The sequence below is a fragment of the Eucyclogobius newberryi genome, unplaced genomic scaffold (genome assembly GCF_026437365.1).
Source record: "Eucyclogobius newberryi isolate DKJ021-1_F unplaced genomic scaffold, fEucNew1.0.hap1 SCAF_16, whole genome shotgun sequence".
Lineage (NCBI taxonomy): Eukaryota > Metazoa > Chordata > Actinopteri > Gobiiformes > Gobiidae > Eucyclogobius > Eucyclogobius newberryi.
The window spans coordinates 13,524,140-13,550,100 of NW_027315790.1; the positions used below are offsets into that span (position 1 = coordinate 13,524,140).

General features: G+C 38.2%; 1 protein-coding gene across 1 annotated transcript in view; it reads right to left on the minus strand.

Moving 5' to 3' along the window:
* csmd2 (CUB and Sushi multiple domains 2) overlaps positions 1-25,961 on the minus strand; it is a 245,291-nt gene that overhangs the window by 176,434 nt on the left and 42,896 nt on the right. Inside the window, exon 3 of the mRNA XM_072447628.1 lies at positions 1,872-1,984. Within this exon, the coding sequence (XP_072303729.1) occupies positions 1,872-1,984 (113 nt within the window). The remainder of the gene's footprint in view (positions 1-1,871; positions 1,985-25,961) is intronic.

A 25,961-nucleotide genomic window follows, 5' to 3' on the forward strand; every position in this document is an offset into this window, starting at 1 on the left:
AGACATCGTCCCAATAGCTGGATTTTTCTACTTTATGCCTCCAGAATTTGAAATATAGAGGAAGTATTAAATTGTATATACTTCTATCACTAATTGTCTTCATACAGACAATACTCAGAAACATTTCTCATGGTTCTTTCCCTGTTTGGGGAACCTACAGTGGTGCAACCTGAAAACTTTGTGCAACAAACTATGACTGGAGTCATTATTTTTTCAGTTTTTAATCTTATTTGTTAATTTTTTATTCTAATTTCTTTAAAATGTATTTCATTCCTTGGGCTGGTTAGAATATTAAGAGAATGCTACATAACTAAAACGTGCTGGAGCTAATGTTATTTAGTGCTTCAAAGCCCTAGTGGCTTTGAATGGCATTTGATTTTAGTTAATTACATAGGATCTGGTTTCCAACCCTCTGACAGTGTTGTTCTCACTTGTGGCAACAGCAAACAAAATGGCCCTGCTGCTTCCCTGTGGAGCGCCCAAAACAGTCTCATTGCTCATTGTCTTGTTTTTATCTAGTCATGGTGTGTGGTCCTAAACCTCGCGGGCCATTTAATGTCTCTCCGCTGAGGCACATCTCCAACATTCACAATATCTCAAAAAGACTGAGAAAGTGCTGTCAGGTAATTAGCCTAATTAGCCGTTTGCTTGTATTTCCATTGCCTCCTGAGGGCTCCCACTCCCCACTCATGTGAGCCAGAGGAGTGCCATCATTAATATCGTTCTTCCATGGGCCATAAAGCATTTCACGTTACCATGACAAAGGTCTCAGAGGCAGCCCGCAAATGAGGTAATCAGAACTTCGGGGTGAAAATGCCTTTATATAAAACCAGCCCGTCATACCTCAATTGTATGTTGCAAAAAAACGGTTTGAAGTAATGTCACCTAAAATGTGTGAAATTGTTATTATTTTGATTGACAATGGTCAGAGAGATTGTTCCGTGAAATCATTCATCCAGGAGTCATCCATTGTAGATAAGGTTTCAAAGGTAGTCATCTGGACAATGTTTTTGGTTAGGTGTTTTCGACTTCCATCCAAAAGTCATTTTAATTCACAGGAGCTGGTCTGAGAAACTAGACATTATACTCGGCTGAGCTGACTAAGTCCTGCCCTCGGGGAGGTGTTTCCCCTGAAACTAACCTCCTTTTCTTTATTTGTTAGACCTGTTATGAGCCATTACAGTCCTATTGTGATTGGATTGACACTCCCTCACCACAGTTAAGGACTCGATTAGCCTTTAATTCGTCGGAGATCCACGAGTGTGACTGCCACCTGTGGGTCAATGTACAGACAACGGTATCACCTCAATGCTGTACTCGGAATTCATAATAACCAGAGTTGACCAGTAGTTTTATGTTGTTTTATGTTGACAATATTAAATTATTTGAACATTGTGTTAGTTGAAGCGCTCCTTCAGATATGCTTTGTTTTTTCTGGTTTTAGTTTTAGATTTTGTGCATTTTAAAATGTTGTTTGTCCTTCAAATTACTTTAAGTTAAAATTGTAATATAATTCATAAGTAGTATCATCACTTTTGTTACAGTTGTGCTAATCATAGTGATACCAGGCCAAGGGCAGTGGCTACTAATCTGCCCCGAGTAAATGAATAATGAACTACTGTATGCACTTTAAGAATTCATAATGTACAATGAAACACAAGGTAAATCTATAAGCAATTATTATGAAGAGCACTCAGAAAACACAAAGCTCTGCCAAGTCTTTAGATGTCACCCTACCCAGGTACTGCCCTGGGTCTCATCCAATAGAACAATTTAACAATACATTTTAAGACTATTTTTAGACAAGCCTACGCCAAATCGTGCCAAATGAACATATATGCAGAGCGTACCATACAACATGGATTACTTACCTTCATAGGCCGCCTTAAATCCCTGGCCGCTGACCGCATAGTCTGACAGCAACCATAGCGTGAGCCTTGATCCTGTGCTCACTATGGGGGCAGGCAGCTGGAACCCCGTTAACCTGAGAACAAATGGGAAGAAGGACAAAAATGGTCAGTTGCACACACACTAAACTGATCCAATCAACACAACAGGCGGTCGCAAGGTCAGATATGAAAACCTGCTTCCATCAAAGCTGCTGTCCCCCCAGGCTTTCCACGAGAACTTGTGGTCTAATGAGCCTTTGCATCACACGCGAATTATGAAAATGCCAAAGCCGCAACAGGATACAAAACCATTGTGGCATGTCTCTCCATCAAATGCAGAGTCCGTCCATTGCATGCATAAACAGTCAATTCAAACATAGCAGCCACACACACTGCATTATCACAAGATAACGCTGTCAGAATCAAGCCACAACAGTTCCGGCCATACATCACCTTTATTTCTTTATTTCCCCAGATTGATCTTGCCCTATCTTTTCACCAGGCCTTCATTGTGCACCACCATTGTATATTTCCAGCAGGACTTGCTTTATTAATGCTGGGGCACTTGATTTTCAAACCGGGAAAGGAGGAAGTATGTGTTGATATCTATCCAACTTCCTAGCTCTCACAAACTATTTGCTTTTGTCAGACTGCAAAGTGAAACTGGGGCAGTCCGCCAAAGTGGCCAATCAGAGTGCTGCTTTTGGCACTTACTTCCGGGCCTTGAAATGATAAATTACTTTATAACTACATGCAGACTGTCGTGAGTTTGAATCCCGACTCAGACTATTTACTGCATGCCCTCCCGTCTCTCTAATCCCCCTTTCGCTCTGATCTGTCCTGCCCAATAAAGCATACAGGTAAAGAATCATTTAAAAAACAAACAAACACACAAGTAGGAAGACCGAATCTGCAGTGCACTGGTCTTATGGTAATGAAGACCTAAACTATACCTTTATCATTATAGATTAACCCACAGAACCTTAATTCTGGGTTTTTGTAAACTACAAAAACCCAGAATTTGTTGGCTAGGAATAAACTGCAAAATATTCCATACATTAACAACGTACATAAAACCTAAAGACTCAAGCCCCTGCAATACCGCTAATTCTTCTTTATGTCTGCGATTGATCATGTGTTTAGTGTTTACCACACCTTTATGGACTACTTATGTGGAGGGGTTATTTAAGAATACAAGCATGAATCTTAGAAAACATATCCAATTCCATCTGGGTCAAGAACAATGACCTTTGTGATTAACAGTTGACATTTTAATGCTATTCCCACCTGAAGTTGACTGGCGAAGATGAATTATCCATACCCCAGGTTGATTATGCATGCATAGTCTTTGAAGTTGTGGCCAAAAGGACCAGGTGCTTGGTGACGCACACACTTCCGCCTCACACATGATAAGATGAGAGACACACGCCCTCAGCCACAAGCAGAGGCAAGATTTAAGACATGATAACATTACGATATTTCATGGACGTGTGATGTATAAGCATAAATCCAACTAACTCATAGTGAAAGTTAATTAAACATAACAATGTGACGAGACGACTAAGTGTCATAACTCATCCTAGTACTTGTAACCGATAATTAACTTAATTATATTCCTGGTGATAGGAATGTTTAACAAAATGTTGCGTCAATTAAAAGGCGAACTATGTAACTTCCTATTCCATCTGGGTTGCATCATTCTATTATAAAATTATCAGTCCTTGGGTACTGCAAGGTTCAGAGCTGGGAATAGGGAAATTTCAAATGTAATGGTCATTTTCTTTTCATTGAATTCATTGAATTTCCAATTTTTTTTCAAATTGACTTACCAATTTCCAAAAAAGTGAAAAGTATTTTTATTTTCAGCTGCGTCCTTATCACTATTCCATCCAATCCAAACGTTGTGAGGCTGAATGAAGCAAACACATTAAGTGCTTTGTTATTGGGTAGTTTATGCAGTTTATTGAACGTTTTAGTTTCTGAGTTGTACTTTGCAACCCTTAGTCTTTAAATTTAATTTCTTCTGCACCCTTGAAAAACTCTTCGGTGCACTATAAAGCAGACTGTGAAAACAGACTTCATCATCACTATCATAAAAGAAATAAATAGGCTTTTTGGATGTTACAATATTCTGCGATGCTCACTAAAAACTTTAATAAACCATATTATGGTTTTACATCTTCAAGTAATTAATAATTATTAACTAATTCCCTCAATGAAATAACAAAGCTTGTATTGGACATGCTCATTGTTATGAGCATGTGTAGCTCTAAAGAGAGGTCGACACCAGCAGTAAACAGTGATCTCATACATGTGCACCATGGTAACCAAGGTCTAGGACCATCATGCTTGATCAAGGGGCTTGACTATGGCAGGCCCATGGGAGCAATTGGGTTGTAGATCTCTTGCATATCTGAATTCATATTAGATAATAAGACTTACCATACCTTTATTATACTTTAGGATGTTGTTTTGGACTATTTTATACATCATTTACAGTCCTAGTATAGAATTTCTTAGCTATATCTATGTGTCCATTATTTAGACTACAGTTTCAAAACAATTTGACAACGCAGTCCTTGGCATCATGACTTGTCATCTTTGGCAGATCCAACCACAGTTTAGCTTTTTTTTTGCATCGTGTGAAATGTCTTTCCCATGCCATTTAACAGTTTTAGCAGAATGAGTTGAGCACTGCCAAGCTATTTAACGCAGAGATCATATATAGCACAGCGCATAGTGACTACCTTTAAACGTATTAAAGTGTAATGTTTAGCAAGTGTGACAAATAAACTCCACAATGTATAATAAACAGGAACTAATTAAACTGATAATGCACTTGAAGAGAAGGGTATCTTTTTAGCAGTGTTTGGCTATTACACAGATATATCATTTGCCAGTCTCGTACTAATAGTGCTACATGGTACACTAACACACAGGTTTGTCTCTGCTTTTATGGAAGATTTACAGATAGTAATAAAAGGCTGGCTGCGTATCCTTATAGTCCCTTATCTAATTCATTATGGAAACCCCACTTCCCAAATGGCACTTGAATTTATACTTCTCCTTCACAGATACAGTTATAGGCACGCACTGCACAATATATCTTTCTTTTATCTTTGTGTTGTGACAAGAGGCCTTAGATCTTCACTTAATCCTTACGGCAAAATATAGTGTTTTCTCACCTGGTCGTCATACAATATGCACTTTCTTTTTAGTCAGATATTTTCGTCAAGCTCAAGATGATTATTTTTTTTACTCTACTTTGGATTTTATTGATTTTAACAACATGATTTGCTTGTATTCCTTATGGTTCTGGTTCTTGAAGCCATATCCTCTTTGCAGTTGTTTGGGTTACCACTTATTTTGTTTTTTGCCAGATGACCACAGATATGTTTCATGAAGCTTGCTCAGACGTTATGCAGACTTTCTGCATAACGTCTCTCTTGACCAAGCATAAACACAGGAGCTCAAGCTTTGCCACACTCAGGACTTTCCCAGCCAAAATCAGCCCAGTCTCACTTAATAAGAGCAGCTTAGACACTCCACGAGGCTGGAGCAAAGATACTGAAAACTGACCTCTCAATCCCCTCACTCCAAAGAAGGACACGCCCACCTCCCCCAAAACCCCTTTAAGACATAATGGCACACACCAGTGTTTGGTGAGACACAACCAGACAAGAAGGAAAAAGAAAAAAGAGAGAAGGAAGAGAGGAATTAAATGAGTGAAAAGGCAAACTATTACTAACACTTACTACAGCACATGATGAGTATTTTACCGTCACAAAGACACAGGCTCAAGAATAAAACCCAGTCACACTTTGAGTCAATCTTAGAAAATAAAAGACTTTTATGAAACAGGCCTCAGGTACTCAACATTTTACTCCTTTATTGTGATTGTTTTCTTTACACATTTGAGTTCACTATGTAACTTGTTCTGGTGGTGGGTCCTTTACCTTAAGTGTTATTGCTTTGCCTGAAATGTTCCAAATGTGATCAAGTGTTTAAATAATATGTTTAAAAGTTGCACATGTCTAACAAAATCTCCTGATTAAAATGCAATGCAAAAATAAATACATTCATCTATTAAACCTACATCAATATTGCATTACGGCACTTGTTTTGTTTATGGGTATGACTTCTATAAACAATGACATTGCAGGGAGACTAACATCTGGCAAACCCTCAACCAAAAAAGTGACATAGCACACATTAAACTTTATTGACCATGAAGGGAAATGAGTCCTATTCATCTGAACCTTTCTTGAATGCCGCTGGGCCAATGCAGTGCCTGAATCTCATCGTGAGACTAGTCAGGACAACTTCCTTGTTGGAGGATTAGCCTATTGTTGATTATCAGGTTGATGGTTGGTACTTGGACAAAAGTCACCTCTCTTCTCTTCTTCCCCTCTTCTTTATGCACCGTACTCGGGCTGCACGATATTGGGGGAAAAATGGATATTCGATAGCCTTATGTAGGCAATGTATTTAACAGTTTGGTAAAAGGTAGGGCACTTTATTAGTGCCGCAGGCTTTATTAGACAGGAAATACAGCGTGAAATGGGGATGAGAGAGGGGAGGACATGCAGTAAATAGTCCGAGTCGGGATTTGCATTCATGACACTGCGGCCGGCAGCATTGTCATGCCTGGCATACATGTGCTGTGCCTTAACCACTCGACCACCGGGAAGCACAGCAGGCCACTTGTAAAATAATTTGTATTATCATAAATATTTTTTACTGTGGCCTGTGCATCATATGAGGAAAGCATTACAAGATGAGATGAGGGAAGCTTGTCTGTTTTGAGCTGTATTAATTCAGTGATATTCATTACTGTTTGCATACCCTCACATTATATATTTAAGGCTCTTTTATGCTCTTCGCCCGAAACACAAACAGAGGCTTTTGTCCATCCTCTGCATTGTTTTGTTCGTCAATTGGTCCGTATGTGATTTCTCTGGTCATGTGATCTTTAAACTGTTGGGGGTTTAAAGCTTTTTTTATTTTAAATGTTTTCCTTTTTCATGTTTCGGTCCATTCTCTAACTCACTTTTAGTGCCCTCTAGTGGTTATTTACCAGAAGACAGCTTTGACATTAGAAGTAGTTGGAAGTATAAATTGAAGCGACGGTAACCAAGTTTGAAACCCACAGAGCTGTTTACGAATAAAAAAGGAGCATAAATGAGCCTTAAATCTCCATGTGTAATTGGAAGGTAAACATTTTGCAGCACTGTGATGGCTGAGCTTAGCGTGCTTGGACAGCTGTCAATCATTCACAGAGAGGTTATCCGGCAATGAAGGAATTTAACTGTAACCCAGACACAGGAAAAGCATGCAAACACCACACAAACAGGCCCCTTGCACATTGTCTGAGAAGGTGAGGTCAGAGTACACTGGCAGCCACAGTGCCGAGGATGTGGTGAGCCAGCACTGCTACACAACAGCCGAAGGAAGATAAATGGAACCACGGACAGAGGAGGACTTTAAAATATGCATGATTCGACTGCTCACTGTCAGATTGTCACAGTAGGATATCAGCTAAATGGTGGGACACATGTTCATGCAAATAGCCCGTCCACTGACCGCAAATTGAGTTGGAAGGTAGCCATCTTGGACTTGGCACACATAAGAAAAAAACTGATTAAAAAAGATTGCTTGGTGTACAATTTGCAAAGGGATTCATGCTTCATCCAATCTCTGATCACCTGGTATAAGCAAAGGTATGTCCCTGAATGTGATATGGGTTGGGGCAATCTAAAGCGTGGTGAGCGCATTGTGCAGGAAGCCAACAGAGGGATTGGTTTTTATCAAGGCAAAAGATGCAAGATATGATTTGAACAAAAGAACGGATTTGCAGCACAGGTGCCGGGAGTAAATGGTAAAGAGATAGATAAATGACAAAGAAAGGAGAACACCTGAGAATAGGAGTATGGAGAAATATTCAGTTGATTTGACAATTCAGAATCGAGTGTTCTATTTTAAATCACAACCAAATTGATAATCTGCAGGTGGTTATTTGTCTTTGTCTTGGCCATACATCTGTGGGCACTATTGAAAATGTAAAAAAAAATAAAAAATCAACAACATATTACTGTGGACTGTCCCTTGGTAAAATATTTACACACCGCCAACTTCATCAATTTTAATGGTTGATTGCTACTGGTCGGGCATCTAGCATAATCATCATGTCAGTATGTTTTTTTTAAAAAGAGTGCCTTGAAAAATGTTGTCCAACCATGTGATGTATTGCATTTAGGGTGTTAAGAGAATAGTATAAATAAATATGTAATTTGTATTCAATTTATGATACAAAAAGTCTATATGTCAATTGCTTTTCTATCTATTATAACGTAACAGCTCTTATTTAAACATATTTAGCTTGAGTTTTAAAATACTGTACTATATTGCATATTCATATTGTCTTCTTTAGTAGAATAGTTGTATTATATTTTTGAATAATTACCTTGACATGTTTCGACGACATCTTCCATCTTCGTCAGACACAGTACACGATGATGGCTATTAAGACATGTCACACCAACCACTGTGCGGCGCTTCTGACAGAGATGGAAGTTGCCGTCAATGTAATTACATCATCTCTCAATCTGCCTATTGCCTGATACAGAAGAAAGAAAACTCCTCTCCAAAGCCACACTGACTCTCAGATTTTAAATTCTCAGACCAGCTCCTGAGACATGGGTTCACTTTTACAACGGAATAGAACAGGAGCATGTTACACCCCGAAAAACACAAGATATAGCTGCAACCACACTGTCGGAAACTTTGCCAGCCAACTGAGATTGAAAGTGGGAGAGTGCAACAGAGTGCAGGTAAAGGTATAGAGTGTGTTTGCATGAGGGCTTTTGAGTGTACGCGACAGGAGCAGAAGTCCATTAAGAGGGGTTCCACTTGACTGGCCTCAGCATAATCTCAATGAAGAACCTCTGCTTCCAATTATCTCTGCAGTACCCACGGGAGGGACAGTGAGGCATTTGCAAAGCCAGGCACTCAATGCAGCATAAATATATAGGGTTATTCAATGAGGATGACTAAGTATTGTAGTGCTTTTGAATGGAACTAATTGCAAGAATTTGACAGGTGTTGCAGATATGCAGAAGCAAAGTACTTTTTTCCTCTCAATCTGTTGAGAAACCTATGCAGCTTTTCTGGTGGCATGTCGATCACCATGGAGATGTTATTAGTTTACGTTGAATCTTTCACTGTATCATCAAACTAGCATAAAACTTCAGCAACAAACATATCTGTCTCCATGGAGAAGAGCAGTGAGGAAACCAGGTTGATTTAAAGGTCAGATCTGTGGAGAAATGACCACAGTGACAGTGAAAATATATGCTTTGTAATTTGTAATTGAACAAAATGCATAATCAAAATGTTTAATGCCATATTGTGAGACATTCTAGTCCTAGCAATAAAAGCAGACAAGCAGAAAGCGGAGCCCTAAGCTCCAGGTTTTGTAATGGCCATTTCTCACAATATTTATTGAATTTACTGAACGTTGAATCTTCAAATGTTTTTCAAATGGAATTCCCAATTACCAAAATTGTCAAGTGAAAAGTACTTTTATTTTCAGCCGCGTCCTTATCACTATTCCATCTTATTCAAAAAGTTGTGAGGCGGAATGAAGCAAACACATTAAGTGCTTGGTTATTGGATAGTTTATACAGTTATTGAACTTTTTAGTTTCAAAGTTGCACTTTGCAACCCTTAGTCTTTAAATTACATTTATTCTGCACCCTTGAAAAACTCTACAGTGCACTGTGAAACAGACTGTGAAAATAGATTTTATCATCACTATCATAAAAGAAATAAATAGGCTTTTTGGATGTTACAATAATATTGTTACAATATTCTGCGATGCTCACAAAAAACTTAAATAAACCATATTATGGTTTTACATCTTCAAACTGTCAGTAATTCCCTCAACGAAACAATATACCGGTAGCTTGTATTGGACAAAGGTTATGAGCATGTGTAGCTCTAAAGAGAGGTCGACACCAGCAGTAAACAGGGATCTCATACATGTGCACCATGGTAACCAAGGTCTAGGACCATCATGCTTGATCAAGGGGCTTGACTATGGCAGGCCCATGGGAGCAATCGGGTTGTAGATCTCTTGCATATCTGAATTCATATTAGATAATAAGACTTGCCATACCTTTATGATGCTTTAGGATGTTGTTGATTTCCGATGTATTTTTGAGCAACAAAAATGTGTAATTGAACAAAATACACACCGGTAATCAAAATGTTTAATGTCATATTGTGAGACATTCAAGTCCAAGCAATAAAAGCAGACAAGCAGAAAGCAGAACCTCAACCAGAAAGGTTTCCTAGTGCAGCTTTAACTAAAGCCGAGGCTTCACGAAGTGAAAGGCATTGAGCACGATATTCTCCATAAACAATGACGCTGCGACGACAAAACAGTAATAACATTTTACTGTTTTGCATCTTGGAAGTGTGAAATAAATGTTTAATGTTGCAAGTTGTTTGTGTATTGCATTTTGTAGGTCACATCTCTCTTGGTCATATCTACTGTATAGCAATAGATTACATGTTTAAGGGGCACTACGTAACTTTTAATGCTACATGCTGGTCTCTATGGAGATGTTTTACCTGCAAAGTTCCACAGTATGCCATAAAAACTCCATTTTGCATTATTTTTATAGCTAAAAACTACCTTGAAAAAAATTTACACTGTGAGCAAGGTTGTCTCTCCACAGATCTGATCTGTAACTTCGCCTAGTAGTACCAAATGCTTGTCTCCATGGTGATGGATGCCATACTGTGAAATACTCCAGATAAGTAAAAACAACTCCATGAAGAAAAGCAGGTGGCGGACCCACCGTTGTCCCGCATTCGCTCTCACAAACACACTTTTTCATGCACCCGCATATAGTATATGTTTCTAGTGGTAGGGAAAACTGGTGTACATGGAGGAAACCTAAGCAGACACAGAGAGAACATGCAAACTCCACACAGAAAGGCCCTAACGCTCTAAAGCAAGAGCGCTAACCACTGCGCTACCTCATTGAATGTCACAGTGTACCTTTAAATAGAGACAGCTCCTGCATGAGGCAACTTTCAGTGTATTATAGGAAGTCAACAGTAATAAAAAAACAAAAAAAACATCTGCCATCAACCTTTGCAGCTTTTCGTCACACTCGTCTACACTCTTCACACATGGTCCTCGCTGAAGCCGTCCTAACATTCTCCTCCATGCACTTGTGTCTTTGTGATTCCCTCCAAATATATGCATGTTTACAGTTGTAAACAGTCACAGACTAAATCAGGTCATTCGTCTTTTAATCTCATTCAGTGTGCGCTGTCAGACGATGGAAGGTACACAGAGTGCTGAGGCGGACAATTTTCACCCCTAGAAGGAAGGAGGAAGGGAGTGAAAGTGAAAAATAGTTACTACAGCAAGATTTTGATGGCTGGAGTGGAGGTAGACATTAGCCAATAAATGATGGGTGGTAAAGAGGAGCAGGGGAGAGGAGACAGTGCATGTGCAAGCTTTATGGCCTGGCTCTGGAAAAGTGTGTGTACATATAACTCGTCAGTGGTCAAGGCCAAAGCAGTGCTCTATAAGCTCTTTGCAATGGCAGGAATACAATACAAAGGTCCATTCATTTTTATGATAAACCTTATCTTTCCACCTTTATGTATATAAAAGCCATTTTAACCACAGTTATTTTGACAACAATTTCAACATAAGATCATCAAGAATCTAATGTTGAGGAGGAGGAGCTGGACTCTCTCACTGTCGGGTCGCAGTGGAGGACTATAAAATCAGGACTATTCTGAACTTTCCCTCCCACACGCGCCACAATGTGCTGGTCAGCTACAAGAGCTTGTTCAGCAATAGACAGTTACTGCCACACTGCACCACTGAGAGACACAGGAAATCATTCTTGCTGTTGCCATCAAACTGTTCACGTCTGTAACAAAACTCCCCTTTTATTCTTAAGACGACCATTTTAACCATTTTAATTTGTCATATCTGATTAATTCCTAGACCGTACAAGTGTCTAAAGGGGCAGAAGCTTGTGTCCACAATGGAGTGAAGTGTTATGTTATTTTTTATTATTCGTTTTGTCACCAATTATCATGAAGTACTTTTCCATTTGAAGTTTGAATTATGTAACTGATTGCTATTTTGAAGTTAAAATATTTGAGGCGAGGCAAGTTATAAACAACATGTATTCTGCCTATAATACCAATATATAACCTCACTTTAAAACAGAAATTCTAACCCTAAAATTATACCATTATACAAAATCTTCAGATATTTTGTGAAGTGAAAAGAGATTGCCAAACCCTCTCTGCATAGTCTGAAAAAACAATGTATTTATAACAGGACATGGCACACATTCTACTCTTCACACTGCGACTGTGAAATGTTGCAGCGCCGACAGGACAATGAGCTGCTATTATTAGGCCAACCCAAATGCTCTTGATCCAGGCAGCTGTACAATGCCTGTGTCTGCAGATGACTCATCGCTGGTAGGAGAAGGTGGGCGCCCAGTGGTGTTTAAAATGGAGTCACATTCCCAGCCAACATAATGTGCCCCTCCAACTAATAGGAAGACCCTTCACAAGCTATTAAGCTGCGTTTCTATCAGCCTTAGTCGTGGTCTCTGATTGGGGGAGCCATAATGAATCAACATCACGCCGGCAGGAACGATCTGGTTTTGTAAGGGTTTAACACGTAGCCCTGGAAGCGCTTTTAATTTCACAGAAAATGTATCTATTTAATCTGTGTGACACCGTGTCATTATGGATGTGATGGGAATGGAAATGCAAGACCTTGGAACAGTAATTACACTGTATATTGACAATATCTCTTCATACAATTTGTTATACATTGTGTTTGATATAAAAATTGGCACTTTTTTTTCTTCAAAACAACAAAGGAAAAGAATTTTAGGAAACATATTCAGTTCACATATTCCAAAGAAAACTAACTAATACACATCATCTATAATGTAATGTAATTTTCATCATTTTGTGATTTTCCTCCAGTCGCCCCCAAAGGTTCATGTAATATAAATATTCCAAATATGACTGCAATGTACAAATGAAAGTGATGTATGTGTGCTAATAAAGCCTACGGGCCCAAAAATATTCAAAGAAAAAAAGAAAGAAAGTGATTTACATTAAATGACTGTATAATAACACTATCCATAAATAAACACAAATCAATATTCAAAATGTACAGCTAATGCGTTGGTTATTATAATTTGCACTTTGGTTACAAAAGGGCAAGGGAAACATTCTCCACATTGTATTTTTAGAGCACATATCCCAGTAAAAAAAATAAAAATAATAATATTTGTACCACCAGATCCAAACAGTGACTATAACAGGCTTAAATTATGACCTGGCATCTAAAATGAGACTAACCAATTGTTAGGGTTGTTCTATACAATGATTAAAGCCAAATCAGGTCAAAAACACACAATAGTTCTTTTGGTGCCAACTTTTGGTTCTTTGGCTTTAAACATCCGCATCAATGAGCAAACACAGCACAAACAAACCAAGACCATCCGCACGACTGCGCTTTAAACAAACAAGTGGCATAAACAGTATGTTTCTGTCATGTTCAAGTGCATCACCATACCTGTAAACAAGAGCTGAAGAAACAGCAAGTCCAGAGTTGCTCCTGTCCACTAGAAAATACAATCTGAAAAGCCTTGTGTGTTGTGCTCCTTAGTAAATCCACATCCAGTCACAGTCCATTGATCCAAATGGTACCCAGCCCTGCAGATGTACCGTATCATCAAAGGCAGTGAAAAACATGGATCTAGTTAAATTTTCCCATTGTTGCTACACATACAACTATTTTTGTATTTTTTCTCTACATATCACCACAAAAGTTGATGGAGCATCTTGCAAAACCTCAACACTGAAATGTCCAAACAACTCACAACACAAGCCATCAATATTTTACAGTTTGGGGAAAAAGGACAGGATCTCGGTAGTGTTTTTGAACAGAAAAATGATGTCGCTATGAGCTCAACAACACATGGTATACTTGTGCACGGTGGCTCTGATGTCTGCCTGTGAATACTGATGCAGGGATAATCAACCAGACAGCAGCGAGCATGAGAGAGAGAGGCAGACCACAGAGAAGTCATTAACAAACCAGAGTCTCCAGAGAACGAGGGAACGAGAGAAGGAGAGGAGAGAGGGAAGGGGAGAGGGATGAAGATGAGAGGACAGAAACAGAGGAGGCCAAGGAGAGTGAGAGAGGGGAGGGATATACGTGAGGATTAATGATGAATATCTGACAGCTGAATGTTTGTGACGAGGTACCGTGAAATGCAAGGAGAGTACAACCAACTCATCTAAAAATTGTGATTTAAAAGTGATTCAAATGTGATTATGTTATAAATGACATAACTATTGCATTGGATAAGCATAAAGAATGTCCTGCTGTTTTTGTTGCTCTATCAAAGGCCTGAATTCTCTTGGATCTAGGGCTGTCGTGGTAACCGCAATATTGCCATACCGTGCTATGATCACTAAAAGGACTCAAGCGAACTGCATTTACCTTTTAATGAAGTTTTGTGTACATTTCTGGCATAATTTAACTGTTTACTCATAAATTGTTTCATGTTTTCACATCATATGTCTTTTAAGAAAACTTTCCCTGTGTGCTGCCATGAGACTTGGCTTGAATCTCGATAAACTGCAAATGCAAATATTCTTATTTCCAATGAATGCTGCAGCAAACCAGAAAAAGTAAAATCAATACATCTGAAAAATGTTGCAGCTGAACAATCAAAGAATATAATGTCAATTGATATTTTGGAACGAATTATGTTAACTTCACAGTGCATGGTGGCAGAGTAGTTAGAGCTCTCACCTCCCATTAAGGAGTATGCATGTCCTTCCTGTTTTACTGCGAGTTCTCTCCATCCAAAGACATGCATTCAATTCAATTCAATTCATTTTTGTAATGTCCAACATCTCAATAGCAGTTGCCTCAAAGGGAGACAGTGAAAAACGGATTATACAATTTTCACAGGAAATGAGCAAATGTCCCAGCCTCCCCTGTCCTTAGACAAATGTCCCAGCCTCCCCTGTTCTTAGACCCTCAAACTCAGCAAGGAAAAACTACCAAACCTCCAGGAGTGCCACAGTAAAGGAAAGTTCCAACCACCTCGGACAGATAGGCGCACGTCCCTCAATTTGCAGATAGACTGTGTGTGTTACTGTAGGTAAATTAACAACTGTAAATTGTCCTTACTGAATTAATGAGGGAGTGAATGATTGTCTGTGTGTCTATGTCTCGGTGTCAAGCTGGCTCCTGTGCCAGTTGTACCGCACCCAAAGTCACTCCAGTCAATGAATGGATGTTAACTTATATTAAATAAATGAAATGAGACTTGATGTTAGCTGTTAGCAAGAAAAAATACTGTTGGTATTGAGCACACAAATACGCTATGAACCGCTTGTGTAAATGCTACAGTAAATATTATAAAAAGCATGAACATGAAACTAGCCCTTTAACATTTAAAGTTTTGACATTGACCATGAAGAAATGTCACAGTATTTTTCTCTTTTAGTTTGGATTACGTACAATCTATGGCTGAAAACGTCATGTGAAAGCCAATGGCATAAACAAACAGCAATAGAATGTCTTACTCATCAGCTGCACTCACTCGGGCCATAAAATGTCATGCTTGGCAACACAGGAGTGATTAGATGTCATTGGCTGTGCAGAACAGCCTAAGTCATTACAGGCTAAATGAATGGAAGAGTGTCAGATAACACAGCCTTATCTCACTTAAGTGCTCTTCTTTAAATCTTATCGGACCTTGGACCTGCAGGAAGTATAACCTTACAGGGAACATGTGGCTCCTGTTAACGTCTGATAGTCAGTGAGTGAATGGACTGGACTGCTAAATCAGCTAATTTCTTTCCGTGTGTTAGCAGCCTGTGCTGATGAATTAGCAACAGAATGGATACTCGAAGCATTGTGGATGACACTGTATAAAACTGCAGTACAGAAAGTAAGTCAAATGTTGGCCTATAGATTATAAAGTGATGTGTGATGCTGTCAATCATTTTTCTCAGCCAGAGTGACAACGCTGGAGTCGGAGAACAATAATATGAAAAAAAAGCTCCTGGATGTGGAGTTTAGATCACATTTTCGACCAGAGAGATTACGGTAACAACATTCAAAGTTATCAATGGTTAGATCAATACAATCAACCCAATGGCATCAGAAGTGTTACAAGTAGCATCCTTCAATGTGGATGGCATACTGAATCCAATCAAACAAACATACATTTGAACACAAATTAAAAAAGATAGAACAGGCATTGTATATTTACTTTTATTTATTATTAAGAGACACATTTGAATGAAATTCCGATCCTATTACCGGTATTAAAAGGGCAATCATGGAAGGGGAATTGCAATTTTGATTTCTAACTAAATTGTTTTTTGAATGTAAGGAAAAGGAGGGCAGAATACTGGTTAAGCAGACTAATTATGGAAAGATGTCGGTGTAATCCCTCATTCGTCCAGGCGTGTTCCATTGTAGAAAAAGCTTCAGTTGTAGTCATCTGGACTTGGTTAGAAAAAAATATTATTATTATTATTCATATTATTATTAATATTATTATTTTTTTCAAACCGAGTCCAGATGACTACAACTGAAGCTTTTTCTATAATTATGGAAAGGTTTTCTCTCTAGGGAGAAATATTGCTTTCTATGTTGATTGGAGTCAGCATAAAGCATCAATGACAAAGGTGTGATAAACAAATACAAAGCATATCTATGATTCAAAGCTAAAATGATACATAGTCTGATTTTCATGCTGACAAGTGTGATCATTAGGAAGCCAGTTTCTCAGGTGTATTTTAAATGTGTTGCATCATGTGGCCATTTCCCTGGTGACCGCAGGTAATGAGGTAATGAGGTCCTGCTCTCACTGAGAAAGTTGCCTGTCTGAATGCACTTTTACTCAGTGGGACAGCACAGTCACCTTTGACTGCACCCCTGGTGTTTGTAAATGTTAGATCTGCTGCTGTTCCAAACAGTTTGAGGAGAGGAAGAGCCATGGACCGCTTTAAACACAAGTTACTACTTTATCATGTTTTGCCTATTCAAAAGCTTACAGTATATTTTTGTAAGATAGCACAATGGTGGTATCGCTGTGTCGGTCAAGTACCTTTATTATTTGCCAATAGTGAGACTCTAACGGTATGGGACCAAATAGTTTGATCAGATATGGCATGCATAAAGACTTTGAAAAGATAGTTGTGGGCTCATAAAGCAAAACATTTGCAAGGCTCAGTTTTACTTTGTGACACTGTCTTTATCTGAGTTATAAATGTAAATGTGTTGGATACACAAACTTCTAGATATTTATACTCGGGCACGACTTTTATCCCTTCTGGCACGACTTTTATCCCTTCTCCTGCCACAAGGATATTAGGTTTTTTGACTATGAGAAAAAACATTACAGTTTTAGATATGTTATGTGTAAGTGTGTCACAAACCTGCTGCAAGTTGTTTCTGTAAATGTAAATTTCCGTATCATCTGTATACATTTGTGTAGAAATATTTGAACAGACCAGAGGAAGTTAATTCATATAAAACATATATAATAAAGGCCCCACTGTTGATCCCTGAAGGGCTACTGTAGCAAGACTGAGAAGAGTTGAATAATGACTCCCAATTTTTATAGATTGCGGCCTATATGTCAAGTACAACTCGACCTATTTTACGACTCCAGGGGAAAAAATGTAATTGCACAGTTTCTTCAATAAAATTTCGTGATTTACGATGTCAAAGGCCTTTATAAAATCAAGAAAAATAACTCCAAGAACTCCATCTCTGTCGAGCAATGATTTTATGTTTTTATTCTGGAAGCAAGTTGTGGTTTCCAGTCGAGAGTTTAGCTCTAAAGCCAAACTGCATCGAAAGAGGAGTAAATGATGATTAGTTAAGATGGTGCATTATTTGTTCAGCTTCAATTTCCTCAATGACCTTTGACACAATACACAATACTGTTAAACTAATTGGCCTTCAATGCATAAGGGAATGTTGCCTGTGCAATGGATTGATATATATATATTATATATATATATATATATATATATATATATATATATATATATATATATATATATATATATATATAGAATAGAATCAACAGACTGAAAATATTGAAGGCAACAGCAACATCTTGCACATTACATTAGTCTATCTTTTATTTCGATTTACAACAATGAGATTGATTTGGTTTTTTTTCCAGTCAATTTATTAAGTTGGTCCCACAGTGATTTAGTATTGCCATTTGATTTTTAAATTATGGTAAAAAAGAAATCAGCTTTAACTCTTCTTATACGTTTGACATGTTTTCTAGGTTAGGTCCCTTTCCTTCATTAAACTTATTATTTCTGGAGTGATCCATAAAACTAAGTTTTTATTACCTCTATATTTAATCCTTACACTAAAATCTTTACTTATCTTTTCAAGATTTGATGTGAAAATGTCACTTCATTTGTCATTAGTTGATTCCAGTCAGTGTTTTCTACAACACTTTTAAGGTTGTTCTTTTGATTCATTGGAATTCCCACAAACTCATTTGAATTTGCATTTAAATTGAATCTCTTTTTGGAAAGTTTCCTGGCCACGAGTGTCAAATGATGGCCTGAAAGACAAGTTAACATATTAGAGGGATTTCCAAATTCTCTCTGGTCTATTGATGAATTTGTGTTTTACTTGAAGCAGTGATTCATGTAGGTCCATCAATTGGTGCAAATGTATCAGTAATAATTTGAGATTTTTCCTGGCTTTTGAAAAATCCCTCTGAATATTACATTCGCGCCAGAGCGACTAACGCAGAAGTCGAACAAAGCTTATTTTTAATTGACCGATGTCGCAACCAATCAGAGATTATCTACTCATTTCATTATTAAGAAGAAAAACCAAAGCAAACCCTGCGCCGGTAAAAATCATCATGATATTCACGAAACAAGGATCCCCTCTGAAGACAACCCGTCGAGCCGATCACCGGACCAAGAGGAAACACAACAACTCTTCCACCGCACATGTGTGACAAAAGTATTTGCCTTCAAATGTACAGGCGTCCAACTGGGGCATCCGGCCACAATTTGAATGCCGTGGTCTGAACACAGCGTAATAGTCAGATTCCCTGTCCACCTGAGTTGTGGATCTCTGCAGCTCCTCCACAGTTACCATGGGCCTTTTTGCTGCATCTCTGATCAGTGCGATCTATTTAAGTCTGTGGTCGTGACGGAACAAAAATGTGGAACATTAAACAATGAACACTTTTACAAGCCACTACAAATGGCGTTCTGAAAGCAAAACTCTCAGCCCATTACAAGCCTTGAAAATGTAATCAAAATTGTCAATTAGATTTTCCACAGCTTTAAATCAAACAACCCTGAAAACCGCTGCCAACAAAAACATACAATTGGAGTCCAGTAAAAGTGGGGAAGCCTGGCGACTACAGTAGCTATACATTGGGAGCATTTTAATTTGGCCATCGTGTTCAATATTCATCCCACATTGCAAGTGCAGCAGCCCATGCATCAGGCCTGAATAATCATCTCAAATGTGTAATCCTTCAAAGGTGTTTGTTATGTATTTACAGTCAAGTGCTTTCCCAAATACAAAGAAGGAAATAAGGAGCAAGCTTATGGTTAAATAAAAAACACTAATCGCAAACCTCCAAAGACGCCACGGACAGGAGTGGCAAAAGACTTAAGCCCCATGCAGTCTTGTGTGTTTGTCCCTCCTTGTAGAGACAGAAGTCAATTACACTTATAGCAAACAAATCAAGGCTGACAAATGAAACAAGGTGGCGTCTGTGCGTCCACTGTGATTTCCCCACGCTCGGCACAAATCGCTTTGCAATAATCCTCGGGCAGAAAACAATTAGGGATGAAATAAAACTAATTCAATGTCGTGCCACTCTCACCCTCAGCGTAGTGACAGGGCTAAGTGCTGGTTGTGAGATATGCCGTTGTTTACTCGCCTGATGCAGTCTCGTGCGTTGTTTACAGTGAAAAAACAATCAACAAGTTCAAGTATGTTTTGGTGGTGATTTTTGTTCACGGGATGTTGGGAACAGTATTGTTAACTGTAAATACACATTGATGTAAAAAAAAAAGCAACAAACAATATTTTCTATACAAATTATAATTTTCAATACTAAATGATAGTTTTTCCTTTTGAATGAGTATCTGGTTTAGAGATTAGATTTAGTATTGATTAATATCTGGGTACCTAAAGTGAATCTACAAGAAATGTCAATTGTGAAACGTTCACACAAAGTGGTTTGAGAACGGAGCGACTGAACTGGGATGTAAATGATTTTAGGCACCAATTTTCCATGATAACTTAATGTGTTCTAGCTAGTTATATATAAAAACTTATATTCATAAAAACTTGCTAAATGAATCCCTCATTTGACCAGAAAAATAAAGAGAGACAAACAATATGTTATAAAAGTGTGCTGGCCAAGTGGCAGCATCAGATAGAGCACTTTAGACATATTCATGTTTCAACTGCAGTCATTGCTTTGATATATGAGTTTTTTGACATTTTTTTTTCCAAACATTAAGCATATCCACCTTTTTTTTTATTTTGCAGTCTTTTCAAACTTTGAATTTCCTTCGGGATCAATAAAGTGTCTGTTAGAATTTGCAAACTTCAGAAATGTGTTTCTTAATACTTCTACTCCAAGATGCAGAACTTCTTTTTGTCATTCCTAATTTTCCTACAGAACCATAACCCTCTGGAACACCCTCCCATATGAAATCATATAATTTAGAAATTATGAAATGTTTAAACGCCTGACAAAACAATGACTTCCAACAAAACAAACATGTACACACTGAACTCTTATGAATGCAGCAACATAAATTGTATATATGTAAATATTGTATGGATGTGTGATAGTGCTTTGGAGTGGGACTGGTTTTACTGCAGTCATTGTATTAATACTTGACATGTATATATTTATTGTATTTTATTTGCATGTACTCTGTTTTTTACATCAGCCCGTCAAGGGACTGCGAGTGGAAAACATTGCTATAATCTGGCACAGCTATCATTCCTGTAGGCGAATATTTTTTTATGTGCATCGTCCCCGATAAACAAATAAACAAAAAATAATTCCATCCAAACTTACAGTGCCACAACATCTCAGCTGAGTGGTGAGGGTTGGAACATGGCAGATGGTATCCAACTAAAGTGTGCGGCGTGACATGTACTGCCATGTCTACACAACATGACATTTGATCAAAAAACAAAACCTCAATCAATCTCTAAACACATTTGCAAACAGAGCTGTGAATTCATATTCCAGAGTTGCATGGTTTTGGTCATGTGATCTTTGCCTAAGATGGTCTCCACAGAGGGCTGCCACTAATAAACAAGAACAAAGCAGAAGAGGCAATCTGATTAACCAGCGGGGCTGAGAGGGACACAGTGACCGATGGGGCTCCAGAACAATGCTATTTACTTTCACACCATCACTATTCTGTTGCTCCACACGGCTCCGATGATCAAAGAGAGGCAGAGGAACAGAGCGAGGGGAGTTGTAAATGTCCTGAACAAAGTAATAGGAGGTGGAAGAAGATGCTACAAGTACTGTTTTATTACTAAGATTATTACTTTGTGCAAAATCACTATTCAGAGCTAAATGTGGATTAAACTAAAGAAATCATGTGTTTTTGTACAACATCATGTTCCAGATGTTCACAGTCTCCATTGCATCTCCTCATAGTGGTGGTAAGTTACTTGTCATCAGCACCTGTGTATTTTTCAGTGTGTTTAGTAATTAGTAAAAAAGTCCTGCATTGTGACGCACATTTGTAGAAAAATAATTCTCAATACGTCTATAGTGTTAAATAACAGTCTGAGGATATTTTTGGGGTAGTGTTCTTCTTAGGAAATGCAGCGGTTACACCACAGGACATCAAATTGTGTTCCATTGTGTTCCATCCAGACGTATACATTTCTGCTTTTGTAGTTTCAGTGATGAAAATGTAAGCAATTTATGACCTTGTTACAGCACGCAAAAAAAACCACCTAAACACAATGTAAATGCCAGATGTGTTATTAACAAAGCCTTATGCTGCTTCTTTATATTCCTTGCATCATTGTTATGTTAATGCATTTTATTGCAAATCACCAAGAAAGACAAATGAAAGGTAAAGACGGGATTTCTACTACAATTGACATCATTTATATAGGCTGAGCACATGTCATTCTGCCAGCTCAGGAGGGCTCAAAGGACCACACTCTTGTGTAATCACTTACAACTGAATTAAGCCCTCACCTTCAGAATCAAAGCCAGCAAAAATGTGCTCAAGAGCAACTGGTCACATGCAACAAGTGTCTAATTACATGCCAGACCAATCCTTTTGACACAGCCTTGCACTCACGTTTGGATGTGCACACAATGCTTTATCCATTATCACATTTCGCAAGGTGTTTGGGTAACTAATTAGACCGCTATGCTCAGTGTCTCTCCGGGACAAACACCAGGAAACAAAGGCAAGGGTGAAATGAAGAAAGAGAAATGTGATTACAAGGGGAAAAAAGAGAAATCTTCATATGCCAAAATGCAGCAGGCTTTTTCCAATGAACACAAATGTACATGGATGGAGACACTTTACAGTCCCTTGGCTCACAGCTTATAGACTGTGGATTTGCTCTGGGTCTGGCATGTGCTGCATGTGCTCATAGAGGACCAAACATAAAAGCTGCCTTTGTCTTTGAGGCTGTTTTGCTTGTTCTTTGCCAACATCTCGGCCAAGGGCTTCTTATTCCCAACACGCAATCCATTTACAAGTTCTCTTTTTCTCTTTAAATGCTCAATATTAACTTAAATTGACATTTTTTAGCTTTTTTTTTTTACCACAACTTAAAACGCCCTGTCCCACAATGTCATTCACTTGTAACCCTCTGGTGTTTTGTGAGGGTTTTTTTTCAACTACAAAGAGCTTAGACTCGTGTCATGTGTTAAAGGTAATTTATGCTCCTAAAGAAAATGTATTATTTAGTTTAATTAACTTGCATACATAGATTTATATGGGGCATTGTAACCTCAAAAGTCGTTAGGTCAAAAGGCATTTTACTCTCATAAGGACATAAAGATCACCCTTATAGAAGCTCTTATAGAATTATTTGTTGATATCTGCTTCCATGCCTGATTTGTAGAATGAAAAGTTAGATTCTGTATGCCAATTTTTTTTTAATATCTAGCTTATTTAGATACTACATAAGATATCCAACATCTCTTTTATATATTTCTTTGTATCCAATATGTCAACAAAAATGTAAGATTTTTTCCTTTTCACATGCCGTTTCCTTAGAACTTAATCCCTAGAGGAGGGTATTTGGTTTCCTTGCATAGACTGGTACGGTGGAATGGAAGTGTAAATGGTCCTTGGTAAGACCTGCAGTAGCCAATTGCATTACCCTTTTTTTTGTGGTGAAACGGTCCTCGTTGTTGGCCTTCATTTGTGCTCACCAACACCATGCTTCAGACAAAATGGGATGCCAGCGCACGTCGGGGGTCCTTGGCAGTAAAGTGTTGTCTCTGATGAAATACAGGCTTTATTGACACGGAATACGTTGTGCATGTGTCACGGGCACTAGCACAGACGGATCAGTCGGAGTGCCTTTGAATTACATATTCACGTCCTCCCCGCCGATCTCCCACTAGATTCATGTCACTTATTTTCTCCTCTTTGGCAGTGACAAATTTGGCAGCAGTGGCAGCCTCGGCAGGTGGGTCCCGCGCTTTTACCGTTCAGGAGTGATGCGGCGCAGCAGGTGAACAGGGCCTGGGTGAAGCAGCGCGAGATTGGAGTTCTACTTTGTTTCCCAGCCCTCAGTTCTATATTAAATTTAGATGGGAAAAGAAAGAATATATACATCACTGCATTGGTTATTCATAGTATTCATGTTCCCTCATCATTATCAACATTTTACCTGTGAAGGTAATCTCAAGCTAAGGTAGGCCGCTAACACTAGCAACTTTGCGGTGTAAAAGGTGTGTTTTGTTCATATTATCGAGTCAACAGTGCGTTTTAACAGCTTTTCTCTCTGCTTTTATTCAGTCGTGGCGTCCAGTTAAAGCCCTGTTGCTGTTCCTGGATGTTTTTCCCAGAATTTTGACACTACTTTTCAAGGTGGGAAATTTTGAGTGCACAAGTTTTTCACCTGCTGGACATTCGGACAGGACTAAAAATGGTGAGAGCCCTAAACAGTGCCCTATGTAGGGAACAGTGTGGACATTTATACACATAGGGTTCTAAAAACAAACAAAAAATCATAAAAGTCACAATGACAAGATTTATCAAGTCAATATTTTACGAAGCCTTTTTAGATCAATATTGCCCTTAACAATGTAAAAGTATGGTCTAATTATGCTATATGTATGTACTGTATACAATTTACCAGAAAAAGCTAAATATGTTGAACTATTGAAACACTTAAAAAGTCTATATGATGTCATATTTGGACCTTTTGAACTTTCTGGAAAACGTATTTGGTATTTTGACTTGGCAACTTAAAAATGTGTATTTATGGAAAACATTGTCCATATTTTAGAGTAGAAAATGGTTGTCAGAGCTCACAATACACAATAACAAGGATTTCATTAAATATTCTTATTTCTTAATATATCCAAGGACTTTTCAACAGTTCCACAAAACTTACAAAACAATAGAAATAATCTGAGGTGAAACTAAACCAAGCTTGAATAAATACCAATAAAAATACTCCATCTGCCATATTGAGTTTACATTACAAAAAAAGGCATGGTTTCTGTAACATCTGCTGTTCTGTGTGTCAAAACTACAAGCAAACACAAAAAACAAACATGCAAACTCCTGCTCCAGCTCTTCTTTGAATCGATAAACAAAGACAGGATTTTGCACAGTGGCTCTGTGGCCTTCATCTTTAACATTGCTTTCTCTTGTTTCCTCTTCCTCATTTTTCTCTCTTTAAATTGGCTCAGAGAGAAGATGTAACACATTATTTGTATTATTTTTTCATATCTAATTATTTTATATCTAATTCTTTTGAAGGGTTTTGCTCTTCATTCTTCATTCCAGACCGTAAACATTGCTGTGTCATCTTTAACAATGACGTCTTCTTGATTGATTTTTATGACCCACAAAGACCGAACATTCACAAGAGCATTATAAAAGCATGCTTCAGAGCCCACAGTAACAGCCTTATACTCCACCTGCATGCAGAAAACAAGCACAAATGAGTACTGGAGACTGCAAGGAGCCTATGGTGCAGTGAGTGGCAAATTGTGACTGACATGATTTGCATAAGTTGTAATGCAAATCAGCCGAAGAATTCCCTGCAGCGCAAAAAAAAGCAGAACATCCACCTCCCACCATCCCTTTGTAAGGTGTGTTTATCAATTTGGATCATGAAATCTGCTGCCTTTGTCAAACCTACTGGTACATTATGGAAAGATCCTGTTAAATTCACGTGGTTATGTAAGAAGACGTCAAAAACAATGTCTTATTATGGTGGTACATGGAAAAGTTAGAGATATTGGAAATGGTTTGGAAGGGTAGAGAAGGGTTAATTAATACATTTGTGCATGCCAAACCATTACTGTGACTGGAATAAATGATGGGGGCTAAGACGTTCATCCAAGCACAAAAAGTCCATATGTGCATTGTGTCAAACCTTCTGCAGTTTATAGGTTAACAGACTTATTTATTTGTTTTATCAGTGGCTAGACATGAAGACAGAGCTGCCAAGCACAAGTCCTCCAGGGAGACCAATGACTTGATTCATCACCCAATTTAATTTGCATCTTGATTTTGCACTAGGCTGTAAGCACCTAGAGCCATACATACTTTTACATACATGCCAGGAAAACTGGGCACAGGTCCAAGTCCAATTTGAACCAATTTTCATGCATGCAATGTAGGGATGTAATTGTTAACCCTTTTTTTTTCAATTACCGCAAATTATTTATAGTTGCGTCAGGTTCTTCGTGGAGTTTTTGGAACTTACTA